Here is an 18,618-nt window from a genome sequence, read left to right on the forward strand (position 1 = left end):
GTGTGTGTGTGTGTGTGTGCGTGTGCGTGTGCGTGTGACTGTGCACACACACATTGTATATATAGATATATAATATATATATATAATATATATATATATATATCAAATAAATAAATTGTTTTTTTTAACATTGCGAACTTATTTCGTTAAACGATTATTTTTCAAACGTGTTTCCTGAAATGACAGCCTTTGTGTATATATTTTGAGGTGGCATCTGATCAAACGTGCACCATATTTTGTGTATAAATGTTTAATCTAACACCCGCAAATACATTCTCAACAGCGCTGAAGTCCAAATAACACGCATTTGTTCATTTCGTTATTAATAAGCGCTCCTGCCCATTACTATCTAGAGCTGCGCTGAAAGTGATTGAAAGAATGTGGTCATACCTTAACTGTAGTCAACTGGTCTTGAACTCTATTTTTTCTTTACCAATAAAATTAAATAAAATGATGCATTAGAATTCTATTAAATGTTTTAAAATGTATAGGTTTTTAACATTTTTAGTATACATGCTTTAACCGTGAAAACATAGTTCAACCTTAAATACAATGCAACTTAAACTACATATATTCGTTTGGTTTGAGTTTTACTTGGAATTAAGTAACTGAGCACCAATCTCCGAACCTTTTGTTAATTTATATCCTAAATAACGTAAACAATTTGGTCTTCAGGGGCCTTTTTTTGCGCGTAATCAGTGAATTTGTAAAGTAGCTAATATGTTTGATAGAATGTGTCAAAATACGTAACATTTTATATGTGTGTTTTTCCATTCTAGGTGACAAAAAAAGGTCTTAATGTAATTGAAGTTATGTTTATAGGCAAGAACAAATTCATGTTATACTAGATTACTTTTTATGTACTATGATCAAATGTAGCAGTGTTATCATAAACTGATGTTAAGGGGCTTTTCACAATGTATACTATTAGTAGTAGTAGGAGTAGGAGTAGGAGTAGGAGTAGGAGTAACCATAGTTGTAGTATTGCAAATTGCTTTTCACATGAACCCCAGTGCAATTTTGTGTTACTAACTTTGCAATGCTTTCACCCTCTTGGTAACTTAAAAAGATAATAATAATAATAATAATAATAATAATAATAATAATAATAATAAATAATAATAATAATAATAATAATAATAATAATAATTACATTGTTTATCATTTTTAAATATGTTTTAGCATTCCAGAAGTCTTACACTTTTACTATGTATTTCTAGCTAACGAGCAATTACTGTGAGATGTATGGACCTGTAAACATTTTGTTTACCATCACTGATCACTTAGTTTTACATGTTTACTCATGTTCAAAAGCTAAGTGCATTTTTACATTGTATGTGTGCCGAGGTTTGTAGCACACATTGCTAGCAATAGTAACTAATAATGATGACCTGCAATTGATTCTGCCCTAAATGAAGTCAAATATATTCATGTTTGTTTCATGCAAAAGTAATTACAAACTGCAGTAACATAATAAAGAAGAGAGCACAGCAGCAGTGTCCTTGTACAAAAAAAGGATCCCCTTCCTTTATTTTTTGTTCCCAGTCGAACTTGCCTATGCAAGAGGTTACAGGTTAAAGGAGCCCTTTGGACGGCTATACATGAACACCGCTGGCACGCTTGATCGCATGTACACTGTGAAATCAATTGCTTTATTAATCAGTCACTAATTAATCAATGATCATATTTGGCTTTATTTCCAATTTCAGCCAGTCATTTCTTAATTGCATCCTTCAAACCATTTAACAGCACCATGTGTGATTGCAGCCTATTTTATATATATATACTTACACACACACATACACATAGCGCTATTGATAAAGTCGCTCTTTTTAGAAAAGGTAATGCATTCCTGGACTGGGTCCAGGGGAGAAGTCTATAACAATGTAAGTGGCAATCTTAAGTGTTTGTTTCCAGCCAGTCCTGCCTCAGCCCAGCCATTTCCCAGTCTCATTGTTCCTTTGTTCTAACGGATGCAAAAAGGACTAACTGTTTTGTTTTGTGGGGCAGATAGATTAGATAAAGTCTGCACTTATGAACTTTACCTTCTAAGCACGCAACCTTAAGAAAGAAAAAAACCTTCAAGTTCAAAATCTCAGAACAGTTCCATTCTGTAATCTCAACTTTTAATTAGCATGCTATACTTTACCTTTGGTCAAAAGGTGATGTTATTCATTGCTGTAACCAGGCTGATTAATGTGCGGTGTACTAATTCACACTTAACAGCATTCTGTACCTCCTTGTTAAATAGGATGCAGAATTGGAAGAACTTACTTTTTCTTTTTTTTTTTTTTTTTTTTTTTTTTTACAAAAAGCAGAGCAGCAGTGTGATTTTTTAAAACTTTGTATTCGAATATTAGTTTATGTGAAACATTGCGGGACTAATCCACACAACCTAAATAAGGCATTTCAATCACAATTACAGTACATTTTTAAAATGAGATCATCAGACTTTATTTAGATAGAGTATTTAGATGTAATTTCACATTCAGAGTAGTGCTTGATGGTTAATAAAAACTAGCTACTAATAAATAAAAAGGGGGCCAATTATTCTGCATGTCATTTGATGCCTGTGAATGCTATTTGAGGTATTGACAGTGTCGACCCAAGGGACTTTTTCAGCCTGAAAAAAGAAACAAGGACCAGGGGTCACAAATGGAGTTTAGAAAAAGGGGCATTCAGAACAGAAAATAGGAGACACTTTTTTACACAGAGAATTGTGAGGGTCTGGAATCAACTCCCCAGTAATGTTGTTGAAGCTGACACCCTGGGATCCTTCAAGAAGCTGCTTGATGAGATTTTGGGATCAATAAGCTACTAACAACCAAACGAGCAAGATGGGCCGAATGGCCTCCTCTCGTTTGTAAACTTTCTTATGTTCTTATGTTCTTATGTTCTTATTTGTATGAGGTGCACTTTCAGCAGCTTTCTAAATAGCATTGTGCATTTGCTGAAAAACAGCCCCTGCCTTGTTTTTTTAGTATTGTTGCATGGAGATTGATGGTCTATTGAATGCTGAGGACTTTCAGAAGGCTGTCACAGTAGGGCACCTTTGGAGGAAGCTATAAAAAAAAAGCCTCAAGGATCTTTAAATTCCAGAAGTAGAGGTTGGCTCGGACGCACTCCAAAGACTAAAGTCTTGCTTTTCTGTACGGTTTCCTGCGCAACTCCTACTTATTCAGTGCACACACAAGCTTTTTCGCTCATTAGCCACAGATAAAATTATGTTGCCATCACAATCATATCACATCCTACATCTAAAGGGCAGGTAAGAAAGAAAGAAAGAAAGAAGAAAGGTAAAAAAGAAAGAAAAGAAAGAGAAGAAAGAAAAAAGAAAGAAAGAAAGAAAGAAAGAAAGAAACGATTTTGCTCAAGTCTGAATGGTTTTGAAAGTGCATTTCTTGCTGCTTTCTTTGCGAGTATGTCTTTGCTCAAGTCGAAAAAAAAAGCCTCGATCTTATTTTTTTTGTTGTTTCTCGGTTTCCTTTCCCCTTCCTGAAAGACCTAAAGTCTTGCTTTCTGTTCACGGTATTCCCACCTTTTTTGGCAACATAACTTATTCCATTGCACACACAAGCTTTTTTCCAGCTCCATTCCTTTCAGTCAGATAAAACATTAGTGTTGCCATCACAATCATATCCCATCTACATCTTCTTATCATTTCTGTTCAGAGAAACTCCTTCTTTCTTCCTGTCTTTTTTGTCCCTTGAAAAGAAAGAAGAAGGAAGGGAAAGAAGAAAGAAAGAAAGAAAGTATCAGCGTTTTTGTCAAAAGAAAGAAAGAAAGAAAGAAAGAAAGAAAGAAAGTGCAGTTTTTGCTCAAGTGCGAAGCGTGAGTTTTTGCTCAAGTGCGAAGGGTGCAGCTATTAATTGATATGTAGCAGGAAATTGTTTTGTTTAAATTGGTATTTCATTTATCTCATTGAATACATGTAGCTGCTGTAATTTGGCCAGTCCCCCCAATAGGACTTAGCCTTACAAAAGCTGACCATGGTAGAAGCATAGTAAAGTGAAGTCTTGGTGATGCATAGGAAAGCACAGGTACTGTAGGTATGGTAAAGTATATAAGAGTCTTGGCAAACTGTGCTAAACTGTGGTAATGTATATCAGAACATGGGAAAAGCGTAGCAAAACTGCCAAATTACAGTGCAAATCTGCTAGTACAATCAGCAACCAATTTCCTACTCAAATATAGCAAGAGCGTTCGTCTAGCATCATGCAAGGAAAACGTTTTTTTGCTGGGTATCGACTGTAGCTACAGTACAGGAGACTCCAAGATGATTTAACGGATGCTCGCAAAAAAACCCCAAAAACATGGAGAACAGTAATGGAATCATTTCTAAGTTTCTGTCCAAGAGATAGTTATCCTGTATAAACACACTGGGAAATGCTTGACATCTCATCACCATGCCACTGGGGATATGGTTAGCCAAGATAAAAATTAAAAAAAAACATGAACAAGTACGGTAAAGCCTGGATCAAGGAGCCTCATTTATGTAATTTAAACATTAAGTTAAGCATTATGAGGCTTTCTTTTGCTGAGTTAGTTCACAGTTAGCTAGATAATGGGTAACGGACTTGCTCTCTGATTTTGCTGCTTAGATCCCAAGGAGCCAGAAAACTTTAACATCAATCAGGTGACGCTCAGCAGTACTAGCCTGCAGGTGCAGTGGACAGCGTCTCCCGGCCATGTGGGCTGGTATAATGTCAGTCTGCTGGGCACAGACACAGGCCAGGAGCAGAGTGTACAGGTCCCTGGGAGCGGCTCCTCAGAGACCACGTTCACCAGCCTGGTGCCTGGCAGCCGCTACACTGCGAGCATAACTGCTGTGGCTGGACACAAGACCTCTGCTGCTCTCCGCACTGCCGGAGCTACAGGTAATGCACATGGGACTGCTTTATTCATCGACCTGTTCGTTAACTGATGGCCCTAAATACTGCACCTGATTTAACACTGTGATGAAGCGTCTTGTAGCCATCGGGAGCTGGCTGTCACTTAACAATGGTAAATAATATGGAGCAATGGGCCTTATCATTTGGGGTGATTATAGCCAAGAAATAAGTATTACGATTTTGAAAGGGCAATGCTTTCCCAACATTTGTGATCTGTGTCAAAGATTTGAGAAGTACATTGCATAGGGAGAGAATATGATTAGTATTTGTGCAAGACTTGTACTGTACCTGTAATGATGCCTGTGATACATATCTATCTGTGCATCTAGCCTTCACAATGTGTACAGTTTTTTTTTTCAGCCAGACTGAATGTTTGTTTTAGATATAACTAACACTGTAAGTGTGACATGCATACTGTGCATACAAACACTTCCACTATCATTCTGATTGCCAGCATGTTAAGCCCCTAATGTGAAGAACTGTTTAGGCAGAAATATCCAGGTTCATGGAGAATTATGAGATCCACATGCAGGTTTGCAGGCAATCCACAATACTTTTATTACTATTATCCTGAGATGTTAGGGATCATACCTTACAGATTAGTAGATTAGTCCATATACATATTGCACAGGTTTAAATAAAATAACAAACATTCAGACTACCTGTCTTAATAGTAGTCTGAATCTTAATGGTAGTCTGCATATTAATGGTAGTCTCTATCTCTATATCTGCCCATGACGTTCTGCTGTACTGGGCAGGTCAACTCAAGCTGTCTATGTTAAGAACATGCATGCCGGTCCTTCCCTCTTAATGGTTTAACTAATACAATATGGGCATCGTTACACCGTGATTAAAACTGTGTGTTTGTTCTCAGTTCCCTGTGCTGTGCAGAATCTCCAGCTCTCCAGAGTCCCAGGCGGCCTGTCTGCTTCTTGGCAGCATGGTTTAGGGAAGGTGGACAGATACAGAGTGCTGCTGAAGGATGACAAGAGTGTGGTTCTGAACCTGACTCTGGAGAGAAGTGTCACCACCTATACCTTCCCAAGACTGACCCCGGGACACCTCTATAATCTCACTGTAATCACAGAGGCCTCGGGACTGCACAATGAATCCTTCAAACTGGCCAGGACAGGTAACCCTTCAACCTCACTGTAAATGGGTTGTGTGGCAGAATTGGGCATACTGAACTATCAGTGGTAAAAGAAAGACATTATTGCAGCATTATGGGTTTCTGAGTCATGTTGCGGTAGGTCATTTGCAAAACATATTTTTAATGCGTGCCCCTTCTTCAGTGTATACCACTTTCCTGTTTAATTTGAGCAATGGTACACATTGGTAGTGCTCTGAACTACATGGGAATAATGCCGTTTTCAAAGCTGGCCACGCGATTTGATTTTTTATAAATAACTTTTTCCTCTTCCAGATTCCATCAGGGATAGATCAGGTGAATTCAGGGGGAATTTGTCTCACAATGTAATTATTTTCAAGCACTTTGTTTGGCTTCCATATTGTTTGGTGTTTGTAATTGTTTCCAAGATACTGTGGGTTTCTCCTCCACCCTTCCTCAGCCGCTGTGCTGGGATTTCTGGCTGCTCAATCCAGGGCCGCCCGCCCCCTGTTCACTTTGCATGGATTGTCTCTTAATTGGCAGCATGCTGGCTTTTTTTTAACCTTATTGTTTTCCATGGTTCTGATGCTGGGGTTGTTAACTCTATGTTGTGTTATTCAAGGTTAAAGTTTAGGTTTTCTTAGTGTTTTTCCTATGCTTTTAGATATTTTTTTTTTTATCTGCTGTGTTTGTATTTGTTTCAACTAGTGCTATCTTAATCATATTAAAATGGGAAACCAGGTGTCTGTGTGTATATATACACACACACACACACACACACACACACACACACACACTATATATATATATATATATATATATATATATATATATATATATATATATATATATATATATATATATATATGCAGTGCCTGGTTACCGTAGCAATATAAACACATGGCCTGCAAGTGATGCTGAGTGTAATTGTTCTCAAGGTTAGCAGGCGCTGCAGTGTAACTGCATGGCAATAATTACATGTTTATCAGTGTCACTACATGATTGAGGGTATATATACATTTGTGCTGTTGCTGCGTAAAACATGAATGGCTATCTGTGTTACGATTGGCTGAAATGAATTTGATTGCTGTATAAATTATAATAATAATAGTACTGTTTTTAAAGGATCTGAAGTGAACAACAGCTCCTTGCCCTGTCTGGTCGTTTGTTTTCAATCTGATCAGGAAAGAGTCAATTATTTTACTGATTTTGAGAGAAGTACGGCTGCTTGGCACCACAACTTACCCTGTACCAGCCTGTCCACCGCTGCACAGCTTTATGGAAAACCATCGGGAAGCTGCGTGCTTCACCTGAACACACTGAAAACAGAGTCTTCCAAGGACAACTGCAGTCAGACGAGCCACTAACAAAGCAAGGTGAATCTCACTGCAGTTATCCAGGAAATCAGCAGCAAGCTGCTCTCCAATTACTAGCAGCATTGCTTGCACAGGGAGCTGCACAGCCAGGGCAACTGCAGAGCTTGCAAAAGAGTTTCCCTTGAATCAATTTAGACAGAGTGTGCCTTTCCTGCATGTAAAACAAAGCCCACAGTGAGGACCAGGCCAGTAACACATCTAACAATAAAATCTATTATGAAATGTATTGCTTATCCAATTCCGAATGACAGGCAGGCAGGCATCTAATCTGAAGCTGTCTTTTCTCTCGTCAGCACCAGCTAAAGTGTCAGATCTGAAAGTCTCAAACAATGGCAGCCTGGATACCTTAACTGCTACCTGGAGCAGAGCAGCAGGAGATGTGGAGTCCTACACCGTGACGCTGTCAGACAACAGTGCAGCCCCTCAAGGGAGGAGTCTGCCTCCAGGCACCTCCCAAGCTGTGTTCAGTGGCTTAGTATCTGGGCGCCTTTATCAAGTCACTGTTAGCACCAGAAGCGGTGAATTACAGAGTGAGGCAGTGGCCACAAGCAGAACTGGTAGGTCAGGCTTGATACTGGCAGTTTTATTACACTAATCATCAAACTAATCAGTTTTATATTAAAGATACCAAAGACTTGCATATGAAATTCAGGCACATTACCTGTATGCACTTACCAGTATTATCACAAAGCATAATCCTTTAATATTGACTGTTACCACATCTAGAAATGCCAAAAGAGGGTAAAGGCTTTAAAACTAGAACTTGTTTGTTCAGTTCAGTTGCCCTTTTATTGTTAAGGGCTTTCCCTCTGCTCCAGTCCCTCAGAAAGTTTCCCAATTGGAGCTGCGGGCTCTTCAGGGGTGGCAGAACGCTATGAGAGTGACGTGGGCTCCCCCTGCTGGTGAATGGGAGCGCTACCGTATTCTGTTGCTCAACAACTCCGTTGCCATAGTGAACAGCTCAGTGGACAAGAACACAAGACAGTACGAGATGAGAAACTTGGGCCTCATCCCGGGGCGGCTCTACCAGGCAGCGGTTATTGTGGAGAGCGGAGACCTGAAGAGCATTGCTAAGTGTGAAGGCAGAACAGGTGCGAGACAGAATATACTGCATGTACTTTATTTTTAAATAACCACGTCCCCCCATTTGTTGCAAATATGGAAGGCATTCCATATATTTGGTTTGTAAGATTATATGGTATCAACAAAGCTGTCTCTTTTTATACTGTATGTAGAGTAAGGACTGTACAGTAGTTTCTCATGGGATTGCATAGATATAGAAAATTAAAGAAAATTAAAGAAAACAATCTGTTTAAGATTGCTCGCCCTTTACGTACAAAGTATTAATTTACAGTTTGATGAAGTTCCAGACAGAAGGTTTGAATGGCTCACACAGGTGTGTGTGATAGGTGGAGATACTGTAAGGTTCTGCATTGGTTTTGGAGTGAGTTCAGAGCGTTTCACACATTTTCACACAACAAGTAAGTGAGTAAAATTAACAGACAGCCTCAAATACCAGTTCTGTACTATACTATGTAGAGCAGATGGAACCAACAGTTGAAAGGTCACAGCCAGACATACTGGAATGAGGAGTCTAAAGACATTGCCTGGGTAAACTCTGAACAACCCCTTAAAGCTCAGTTCTGTGATTCTTTCCCCTCTTTCGTCTCTCCGATCCCAGCTCCCCACCCTGTCCTGCAGCTCATTGTCAAGCATGCTGACGAGACGTCTCTGAGCGTGACGTGGGCCACCCCCAGAGCAGAGTGGGACGGGTACCTGGTCACCCTGAAGCACAGGGACAGCACAGTGATAGAAACAAATCTACAGAAACACGTGAAGGAATACACCTTCAGTGATCTGGTACCAGGAAGGAAATACACAGTCCTTGTTACAACCAACAGCGGGGAACTGAGCAACTGGACATCAGTGGAGGGGAGAACAGGTACCTTGTGCCATTTCTGCATGACTGTGTTGATCTGCTCATCCACACAGTCATATACTTACAAGCATTCTTTTCTATTTTAATGAAACAGTGCCTGGTTTTAATAGTGACACCCTAAAACTCTTACATTTGTAGGACAGCACCTAGAATTAATAGAACTCATGTAGAATTAATAGGCAATGCTATTCTGCTTCACCACAGATTAGAGCAATACAAGTCCTTATTGTCATATGTGAATACTGTACAAAGATATAAAACAATCCAGTGAAATCAACTACCATTATAAAACTGAAAAGGCTTTCATAGCGGTATTCATTGTCAATTAATATTATGAATACGTATGTTTATATATTCACATTGAGCACACTTGCATGTGTGTACTTATTAATCATAATCATTTCAGAATGGAATATTACCATACGCATAAACAACATTATGTAATATTTTTTGTCCCAGAACTGATGAGTTTGGGATTTTAAAGAGAGAAGTGGGCATCTATATTAAAGAACTCCAGATCTCACAATATAAAGCTTGCTGGCTCGCACTTTTAACATTGCCTAGTTTGAGTTTGAGTTGACCGCACACCTTCATCTGCCTGCATGCTTGCGTTGTCTGGCCTCCTCCAGTTCCATCTCAAGTCACCAACCTGACCATCAGCAACCAGGGCATGACGGACAGCCTGCACGTCACATGGGCGCGGGCGCGGGGCGACGTCGAGTCCTACCGGGTCCTTCTCATCCACGAGAGCATCGTCATCAAGAACGAGAGTGTGTCGGCAGACACCGCCAGCTACCACTTCCACTCCCTCAAACCAGGCAGCCTCTACAGCGTGGTCGTCACTACTGTCAGCGGAGTCATCCCCTCTCGGCAGACTGTGGCAGAGGGGAGGACAGGTAAGGAGGCACTGAATGAGTCTTCTTAATAATAATACATCCCACTCCATAGGGGCTGGCTAACTCACCCATGGGTGTGCACCCGTTCAGATTACAGTAGCAGGTGTTGCCCTCTCTAGCAAAGCTAAGCATACAGTTATGGGAAGGGTAGTGGGAAGGTGTGTCACTATCTTAAACTGGGGCTGAGAAAATCTGTCTTCATATTTGTAGTTGAGAATCTTTGTCATAACGCCTTTGGTCACTGCATTTAAAACTGTTCCATGTAAAGTTTACTACTGCATCTGTCTATGCTGTACTTTATTGCTCATATATATAACAGGGCAACTTCTTCTACCCCATATAGTTGAAATAAACATTCTCAGTTGTAGAATTTTAGTGCCTTAATAGGTGTACTTTATGTAATCATGTTCAGGATTCTTCAATGTTAAATTATTTTTTCTTTTTATTGCTGTTTTGTTTTCCCCCACTAGAGAGCAGTCTCTCAGTGTGCCATTCCTCTCTCTCCCTCTCTCTCTCTGGACAGTTCCCTCTGCAGTGGGTGAAGTCACAGTGAGTAACAATGGGAGGACTGATTTCCTCAGTGTCTCGTGGCAGCCAGCCTCTGGGGATGTGGACAGTTACCTGGTGACCCTGAGCCACCGTGAGAGAGCAGTGCACGCCGTCACGGTGTCTAAAACCAACAGCAAGTGTGACTTCAGCTCCCTGATCCCAGGGCACCTCTACAACATCTCCATCACCACACGCAGCGGGATCTATGAGAACCACACCTTCGTGCAGGAGCGCACTCGTAAGTGACTGCTTCTCTTTTATCAAGGCGGCTGTCTCCAGGTAGAGTTCACTACAAAGGCATTTCCCTTTTTTCTGTTTTGCATTCTGAGCTACAGGCAGGGTGCAAACTTGTCATTGAAACAGTACAGCAGCATGTAGTTTACACTACGTTTAGAAGTAAACTGGGCTATTTAACATAAACAATTTCAAGTTAGGAAAAGTGGAAACTAAACAGCCTAATTATGCATCTAATGAAAAATAAAACAAGCTCTACAAACGCAACATATATTACAAAACAAAACAAAGTTAATTTGTGCCTGTATACAGTATGTGGGTCCTGACAAAATATACTTTGATGATGGATATATCGCAAGCTTAAATGCAGTGAAAAGCTTGTAAAGCAAACACAGCTGAATTCCATACCTTTGAACAGAAGGGTATTGCTCAGCGAATGCATGCACCGTGCACGTACCTTCAGAGTAAAACAACTGAAGCAAGTTCTGATCCGACATATCAAAGATAACCCCTCACACAGATACAGAGGCATTAAATGGAATTTGAATGGAATGTTATTAAGCTACAGTATGATCTTCACTGTCTTTACATTACATGCTGCTGGATTAGTGGATTAGCAACAGGTGTCTTTCTCCTGTGTTCTCAGGGCCTTCCAAGGTACAGTATTTGAGAGCCAGCAACTCTGCGAGAAGCGACTACCTCATAGTGTCCTGGCACAACGCTACAGGAGACTTCGACAATTACCAAGTGATCATTAAGAGCAGCAATGACTTCATTCAGACCACCACCATCCCCAAGTCTCAGAACGAGTGTGTGTTCCATTCCCTGGTCCCTGGGAGACTGTACATCATCACTGTCAGCAAGAGAAGCGGGAAGTACGAGGCGAGCGAAACAACCAACGCACGAACGTGTAAGCAGGTTTACATTATCATTGCGTGATCGCTGACCTGGCAGTCAAATATGATGTCTTAATTCAAAGAAGAGCTTCTTGTACTTGTAAGTGGTAGAAACACTGCCCACCTGAGTGCATACATATTAAAAATGTTATTGCGGCCAGTATTCAAACCAAGGTAAACGGAAAGGTGAACAGTAAGTTGGGTCTGTTTACAACTACATAACCAGTGGGCAAAACACATTCAATTGAAGAACATGGCAGTGGATCTAAATACTGCAGCAATTTAAGTCATTAAAGTCAGACCCTTTATGTGCCGAGATTGTGAGAGATAACAGCTATAACTGTACATGTGCATGTGTCTTTATCTGTAGACAGTGATTTAAAGCACACCACTTATGCCACTGAATGTCCTACGCAGTTCCACCAAGCTGCCCCATCCGTTAGTACAGTATCACGTCCTGTTGAAATGTTCTGTTCCACCAGTCCCAGCCGCAGTGAGGATGCTGACTCTGGCAGACAGGCACACTGAGGATCTGCGGGTCACCTGGTCCCCTGCTCCCGGAGACGTGGATCGATACGAGATCCAGCTCCTCTTCAACGACATGACGGTGTTCCCTTCGATAACGTTGAGCAACACCGCCAGGGAGTACCAGTTCACCTCGCTCGTGCCGGGGCGGCTCTACAAGATCGTGGTGCTGTCCTTCAGCGGGGATCAGCAGCGCTCAGAGTTTGTTGAAGGTCGCACAGGTGAGGAATTCCTCAGGGAAGCTCATATTCTGCATTGGTCGGTTTGAGTGCATTGAAAGGGCGTTGCATACGGCAGTGGATCAGTTGCTTGTCCGCAGTAAATTGTGGACAAGCGCTACTGCCCAGGGAGGGGTTTAATTCAATTTGCAGCATGAATGTGCATTCTGATGTATTACAAATAGATTTTAAATGAATTTATGTTATGAATCAAATATGAGTTCTTACTTTTAGAGAATGACGACAAAATGTCTGCTAACAGGTAACATTAAGTTTCATCTTATTTCATGACCTCTGCATGCCTGAGCTTGTGGCTTGAATCTTATTCCGTAAGTGCAGTACATTTTTCTTACTCAGTTCGATGCCTCTCTGTTTTCTGCAGTCCCCAGCGTGGTGAAGAACATCCTGGTCTCCAACAATGGGGAGATGAACAGTCTAAAGATCAACTGGACGCCCGGGGCAGGGGATGTAGACAGCTACACCGTGACCCTCTTCCAGCAGAGCCGGCTGATCTCCTCACACACTGTCCCCAAGCTGGTGCTTGAGCACAGCTTCCACCAGCTGCAGGCAGGCGAGCTATACAACATCATGGTCCAATCCAACAGCGGCCATCTGCACAACAACAACACGGCCCCCGGAAGGACTGGTGAGCACGCCCTCCTGCGCTCCTCTCTCATTCAAGGGCTGCTGGGTCCGTTTACAAGGCCTTTAAGGGTGTTTCAGTACAGTATAAAACTGCTTGGGAAGTTCCAGTTATCTAACTGGCTAGCAACGTTCCCTAGAATAAATATTTCCGTACAAATGTACATTAGTCTGCTGTCTTTTTGTGTGTTGTTAGAAGAAATAGTGGGAAACAAGTATTCTGCACACACCTATTGGTTTTACTACTAATAGTTCAAGATTAGTAAAGTGATTCATGCATTGTATTGCAATATGTTGTGTTTCTTCATTGCAACATATAACACTGTGATCAAGAGTGCCCAACCAAACACTACACAGATACAGGACTACAGCAGTCAGCAAGCGGCTCATGAATGATGAACGTGGTTTGTTGGTTGTATCATTCTTCTCCAATCATCCATCATTAGTTAAGGACCATGTTACTGTTCTACATATGTCACTTCTATTCAGACCTATGTAATGTGCCTTTACAGTATCTGTACAATTGTTGACTACTGACTTTTCAATTGTCATAGACCCCAGTTTTACCGAAACATGTATTCACATTAACTTGCTGCACCTCTTAACACCCTTCCTCCTCCCCTCTGTTGCTCTCTTTCCAGTTCCAGCCTCTGTGACGGGCCTGGTCGCCGATAACAAGCACACCAGTTGCAGCCTGGTTGTAAGCTGGCAGGCTGCTGCAGGGGTGGCGGAGGGATACAAACTGGAGCTGCTCAACGAAGACAAAAGCCTCATCTCCAACAGTTCCGTGCCTGCCTCTGCCCGGCAGCACAGGTTCAATGAGCTGACCCCTGGCAAGAAGTACCAGGTCCGAGTGATCACTGTCAGTGGCATGCTGTACAGCAAGGGGGCGCTCACCGAAGGAAGAACAGGTAACCAGCCCGGTGCTCCGTCTCCATCTGTCCAATGCTCTGCACGGCTCATTGAGGTCTGCCATGTGACTGATTGAGCTGTGCCATGTGACTCTTGATTTTTTAGGTGAAGCATCCCATCTAACTGAAGGCTATTGTATGGCTGCAAGGATAATTTGTAGTCTTTGTTTGTGAAATCACAGTTGATGTTGTGTTTTAACATTTTAAAAAGCACAATTCTGTAGTTTTAGTAAACTAAACAAATGTTATGTTAGTATTTATATGTTTGTGTTTTTATTATTGTTTGTTGGTTGGACAAGGTTGGACAGATCTGCACTAGTGTGCATGGTTTTGGTGGGTATGGTTAGGATTAGGGTCAAGGTTAGGGTTAGGGTACTGACCCACTCTGAACCCTTTGAGAGCTCTTCATGTGCCCTTCTCAGTGAGAATTAAACAAGCACACTTGCTTAGGGAGTGGAGTGTAATCAAAAGTGTGCTCTAGGAGACTGTTTCTGGGATGTAGTGGAAACATTCTGTAATGCTGGTGCTCTGTCATCTGTGATTGTAAGGATGAAGGAACAAGTATTTTACCGGTAACCCTTCTGTTAGCATGCAAGCACTGTTTCCACCACTCTAGAAGAATTTGGGATCACTTGAGTATTTCCAGTAGTCATACACCGGGGAACATCACGCTGTGCTTGCTTGATTAGCGGGTAGCTACGTTTCGAAATACAAACTTGGCTCACTGAAGTAAAATGAAGAAAACAATTTCCATTGTTGGTAACTCTTGTGCTATTTTGTTGTGTCTGTTTAGTTCCAGCAGCAGTCAGTGGGTTAATGATCTCCGGGAATAGCACAGAGAGCTTGTCTTTCGGCTGGGAGACCTCCGAGGGACAGTTCGATGCCTACGAAATATTCCTGTACAACCCCGACGACAGCCTTCACGACCGCAAATCTGGGACAGCCAGTCTGAGGCAGTGCTTGTTCCGTGGTCTGCTGCCAGGGAGGATGTACAAGATGGCGATCGTGACGCGCAGTGGGGATCTGACCAACGAGACCTCCATTCATGGAAGGACAGGTACGGACAGCCACCTCCTAGGAATGCTAGCTGTTATAGCTGGTCTGCTCGGGGAATGTGTACCTGCTTTGTAAATGTCATTGTGAAACTTTTTTATTTTCAATTCTCCTCTTCCCTAACCCCAATAAATACCAGTAGATAGACTGGAATTCGAAGTTTTTGCAGATCTTGCCATAAGAAACTAAGTTAATCCTGAGCATCTGAATGTTATTCACCTCCTAAAAGCCATCTTTGGGGAATGTTTTGTCAGAAAGTAGTTTCTTCCCAAGAAACACCAAGCATTGATTGATAAAAAAAAAAGTGAAATAAATAATATTTTCTTGTAAAACACTGTACCCTTTTTTTCAAATCATGCTTTTTTAAAATCTCGGTGCTGAGTAAGTACAATCAAAATACAGACCATCAAGAATAAAGTTATTAATTGTTGTTGTTATTGTTGTTGTTGTTGTTTTCAGAATAAAATAAATAAATTGCATAAATTAAAGGCTACAAAAATCTCAAATAATATGTTAGTTTATTTGAAATTACAGCGCAAGAAACTTTTTGTACAGTGTTTAAAAACAAACAAAAAAATTGTTTATGTGTGCTTAGTCCCTGCCCCAGTGACCGCACTGCACTCTCTGAACAAAAACCAGAGCGACAGCCTGTGGTTCACCTGGAACCAGGCTGCAGGAGACCTCTCTGGATACGAGATATCCCTGCACAACCCTAACAGAACACTGCAGGAGAAGCGCCATGGCGACAAAGCCCTGCGAGAGTGCCTGTTCCAGCACCTGATCCCGGGGAGGCTGTACACATTGGTCATAGCCACCAAGAGCGGCTATCTCACCAACAAAGCCACCGTAGAGGCAAGGACAGGTAGACGAAGGCTTCTTTTCTAATTTTTGATTTTTAAAATTTAATCCACATTATAGTGTTTTCTGTGTTAGTGTTTCAGTGACTGATTAGTTCTAGCTTGATAACGTGTGCGCAAATAACAATGAGTAAGGGTGGATTTTAATTATTTTATGTAGTAGAAAATTGGCCTTGACAAATGAAAAATACTGCAAAAGCAAATAATGCAAATGGATGAAAGAGAATATTCAGTTTGGAATGATGCATTTTTCTGCTTGTCAGCAGACATTTTTTTCTTCACGACATTGCTACTTTTTATCAGTTTTCTTTTTTTTTTATTGCAAAGCCCCACGGCCGCCCAAGTCCGTGTCGTTTGCAGACGTCACAAACACGTCGCTGGAGATCTCGTGGACAGCCCCAGAAGACACCGATTACGAAGACTTTGAGCTGCAGTGGTCTCCCCAGGATCCCCTCTCCGTGATCAATCCTTACCAGAACGGCAGTTCTGGGAGCCGCATCCTCCGAGGGCTCTACCCGGGGCGGCCCTACAACATCAGCGTGCGCACAGTCAGCGGGACCCCCCAGACAAACAGGGCCTACAGCCAGCCCATCTACGAAGCCATACGAACAAGTAAGTGGCCATTCTGAGCGTTAGACTGGGCAATGGGTTACTACTGAGTCCTGAGTTCAACTCAAGATTCTTGGACATCTAAATACCAAATAATGCCACTGTTAAAATAATGAAAATCAGACATACAACATGTTATTCTCTTTATTTTATTTCATTTCTACCTATAATATTTGAATTATTTAAATGATCTGCTGGTGTTAATATTTATGTAATAGACCCCAAATCTTATTTAATAGCTAATATCAAAATTATAAAAAAATTTTAGTCCTGAAAGGTCCCCAGATTGGAAAAGGTTGGGAACTACTGCTCTACTGCAAACCCCGATTTGATGGGTTACTCCCTTCTAACAGTTTACCATAGTAAAAGCGTAGCCAAGTGTAACAAAACATGGTTAAAGCATGGTAAAGAATAACAAGGTATGGCAAAGCATATTAATAAACATGTCAAGCCTGGGTTAATAATGGCAAATGCATAGTGTAACCATTGTTAAAACTGAAAAAAATGTACCATGCAAAAATACTGTTGTAAACTTTTATAAGAGACTCTTGTTTTTATCTAGAACCCGAGCGCATTCAGCACATCCACTGCCGGCCCCAGAACTCCACGGCCATCTCCTGCTCCTGGAGCCCCCCTCAGTCAGACTACGACGGCTACAGCATCGAGTGCTACCACCAGGGCTCCCGCGAGCTGGTGTACTCCCGACGTACCGGCAAGGACAGCTCGCCCTACAACATCGCCGGGCTGGAGCCGCACAAGCGCTACATCGTCTCCGTCAAGGTGCTGTCCGACAAGATGGTCAGCAGAGCGGTGGAAGACAGCGTAATAACCATGATTGACCGTGAGTACTGCCAGCTACACTACACACTGCCAGGGTTACTGTTAGCTGTTGTTAAAATGCACTTTTGTTTAGGTTATGTGTCATTTAAGAGTAAATGTGGAACAGATGAAATTACTGTGCAGAAGATAATAATATAAATGCTGCTGGTTTTCTTTGTCCAGGATGTGCTGATACTGGGCCAGTCCATGCTATTTTAAAGACTGCCCTACAGTGCATGTTCTTTCCCATTATAATAAGAACGCTATTTTTCAAGATAAATGGCATTACATGGGAGCTGCAACCACACTCCTGAATGCCTTGTACTGGAATGACATGACATTTTTAAACTGTCTGGCTTTAGGGATTACCTTGTTAATTAATAAAAGCAGCATGGATATTTTTCCCCACCATCCATATTTAATTGCTTTGTAACTACACAGGCATCTGTGATAACAGTGAAATTAAGTGCAATTTATACAAAATGTTTAATTGTAATGCATCTGGTTCTCTAAGGGCGGCAGGGCCGCTGATCTCTCTAGCGTCTCATTAATTTAAATACTCAGGTAATCCATGAATTGCTGGTTCCTATTAAACCAGTGACAGAGTCAATGGGATGAAAAGCACCTTAGAGAAATATAAAGGGCAGCATGCAGTACAACTACCTAGTAAGGGACTGTATTAGTTTTGTTTTGATTGAAAGCCCTCCCCTCTATGGATATAACTGAGGTCATAAGCAATCAATTGAATCTAATCAGGGAGCTCTTAAATCTTCCACATTAATACAGCTAATTGCTCCTCTTTCCTGTGTATTGAGGGAACTATGATAGTGCAGAAGTGTACTGTAAAACGATTGCTAGTATTATAATTTCTTTTTTTTTTTAGGCTGTTTGCCTATTTACCTTGTTCAAATTTGGCATAAACTCAGTGAATTCTGTCCTTTTAAAAGAGTGACATGTTATCTTTAATGTCACCAGAAGGGATTTGGTTTAATGCACATCAACAGCACAGTAACCCCCAAATAGTGCCCTCTGGCCCCCAACACCACTTCCTGTCCTCTCATCAGGGTGATTGATCTCAGAAGTTAAACACTCCC

The 18,618-nt window shown here is 41.4% G+C and overlaps 1 protein-coding gene across 2 annotated transcripts in view; it reads left to right on the forward strand.

The window, feature by feature from the left end:
• LOC121320065 (receptor-type tyrosine-protein phosphatase beta-like) overlaps positions 1-18,618 on the forward strand; it is a 49,011-nt gene that overhangs the window by 10,098 nt on the left and 20,295 nt on the right. For both annotated transcript variants that reach the window (XM_041258221.1, XM_041258222.1), the window contains 15 exons: positions 4,602-4,877; positions 5,767-6,024; positions 7,670-7,933; positions 8,195-8,467; positions 9,058-9,318; positions 9,945-10,211; positions 10,735-10,998; positions 11,641-11,904; positions 12,373-12,636; positions 13,016-13,279; positions 13,917-14,186; positions 14,980-15,243; positions 15,835-16,101; positions 16,424-16,708; positions 17,268-17,546. In XM_041258221.1, the coding sequence (XP_041114155.1) occupies positions 4,602-4,877; positions 5,767-6,024; positions 7,670-7,933; positions 8,195-8,467; positions 9,058-9,318; positions 9,945-10,211; positions 10,735-10,998; positions 11,641-11,904; positions 12,373-12,636; positions 13,016-13,279; positions 13,917-14,186; positions 14,980-15,243; positions 15,835-16,101; positions 16,424-16,708; positions 17,268-17,546 (4,020 nt within the window). The remainder of the gene's footprint in view (positions 1-4,601; positions 4,878-5,766; positions 6,025-7,669; positions 7,934-8,194; positions 8,468-9,057; positions 9,319-9,944; positions 10,212-10,734; positions 10,999-11,640; positions 11,905-12,372; positions 12,637-13,015; positions 13,280-13,916; positions 14,187-14,979; positions 15,244-15,834; positions 16,102-16,423; positions 16,709-17,267; positions 17,547-18,618) is intronic.

The sequence above is a fragment of the Polyodon spathula genome, chromosome 8 (genome assembly GCF_017654505.1).
Source record: "Polyodon spathula isolate WHYD16114869_AA chromosome 8, ASM1765450v1, whole genome shotgun sequence".
NCBI lineage: Eukaryota > Metazoa > Chordata > Actinopteri > Acipenseriformes > Polyodontidae > Polyodon > Polyodon spathula.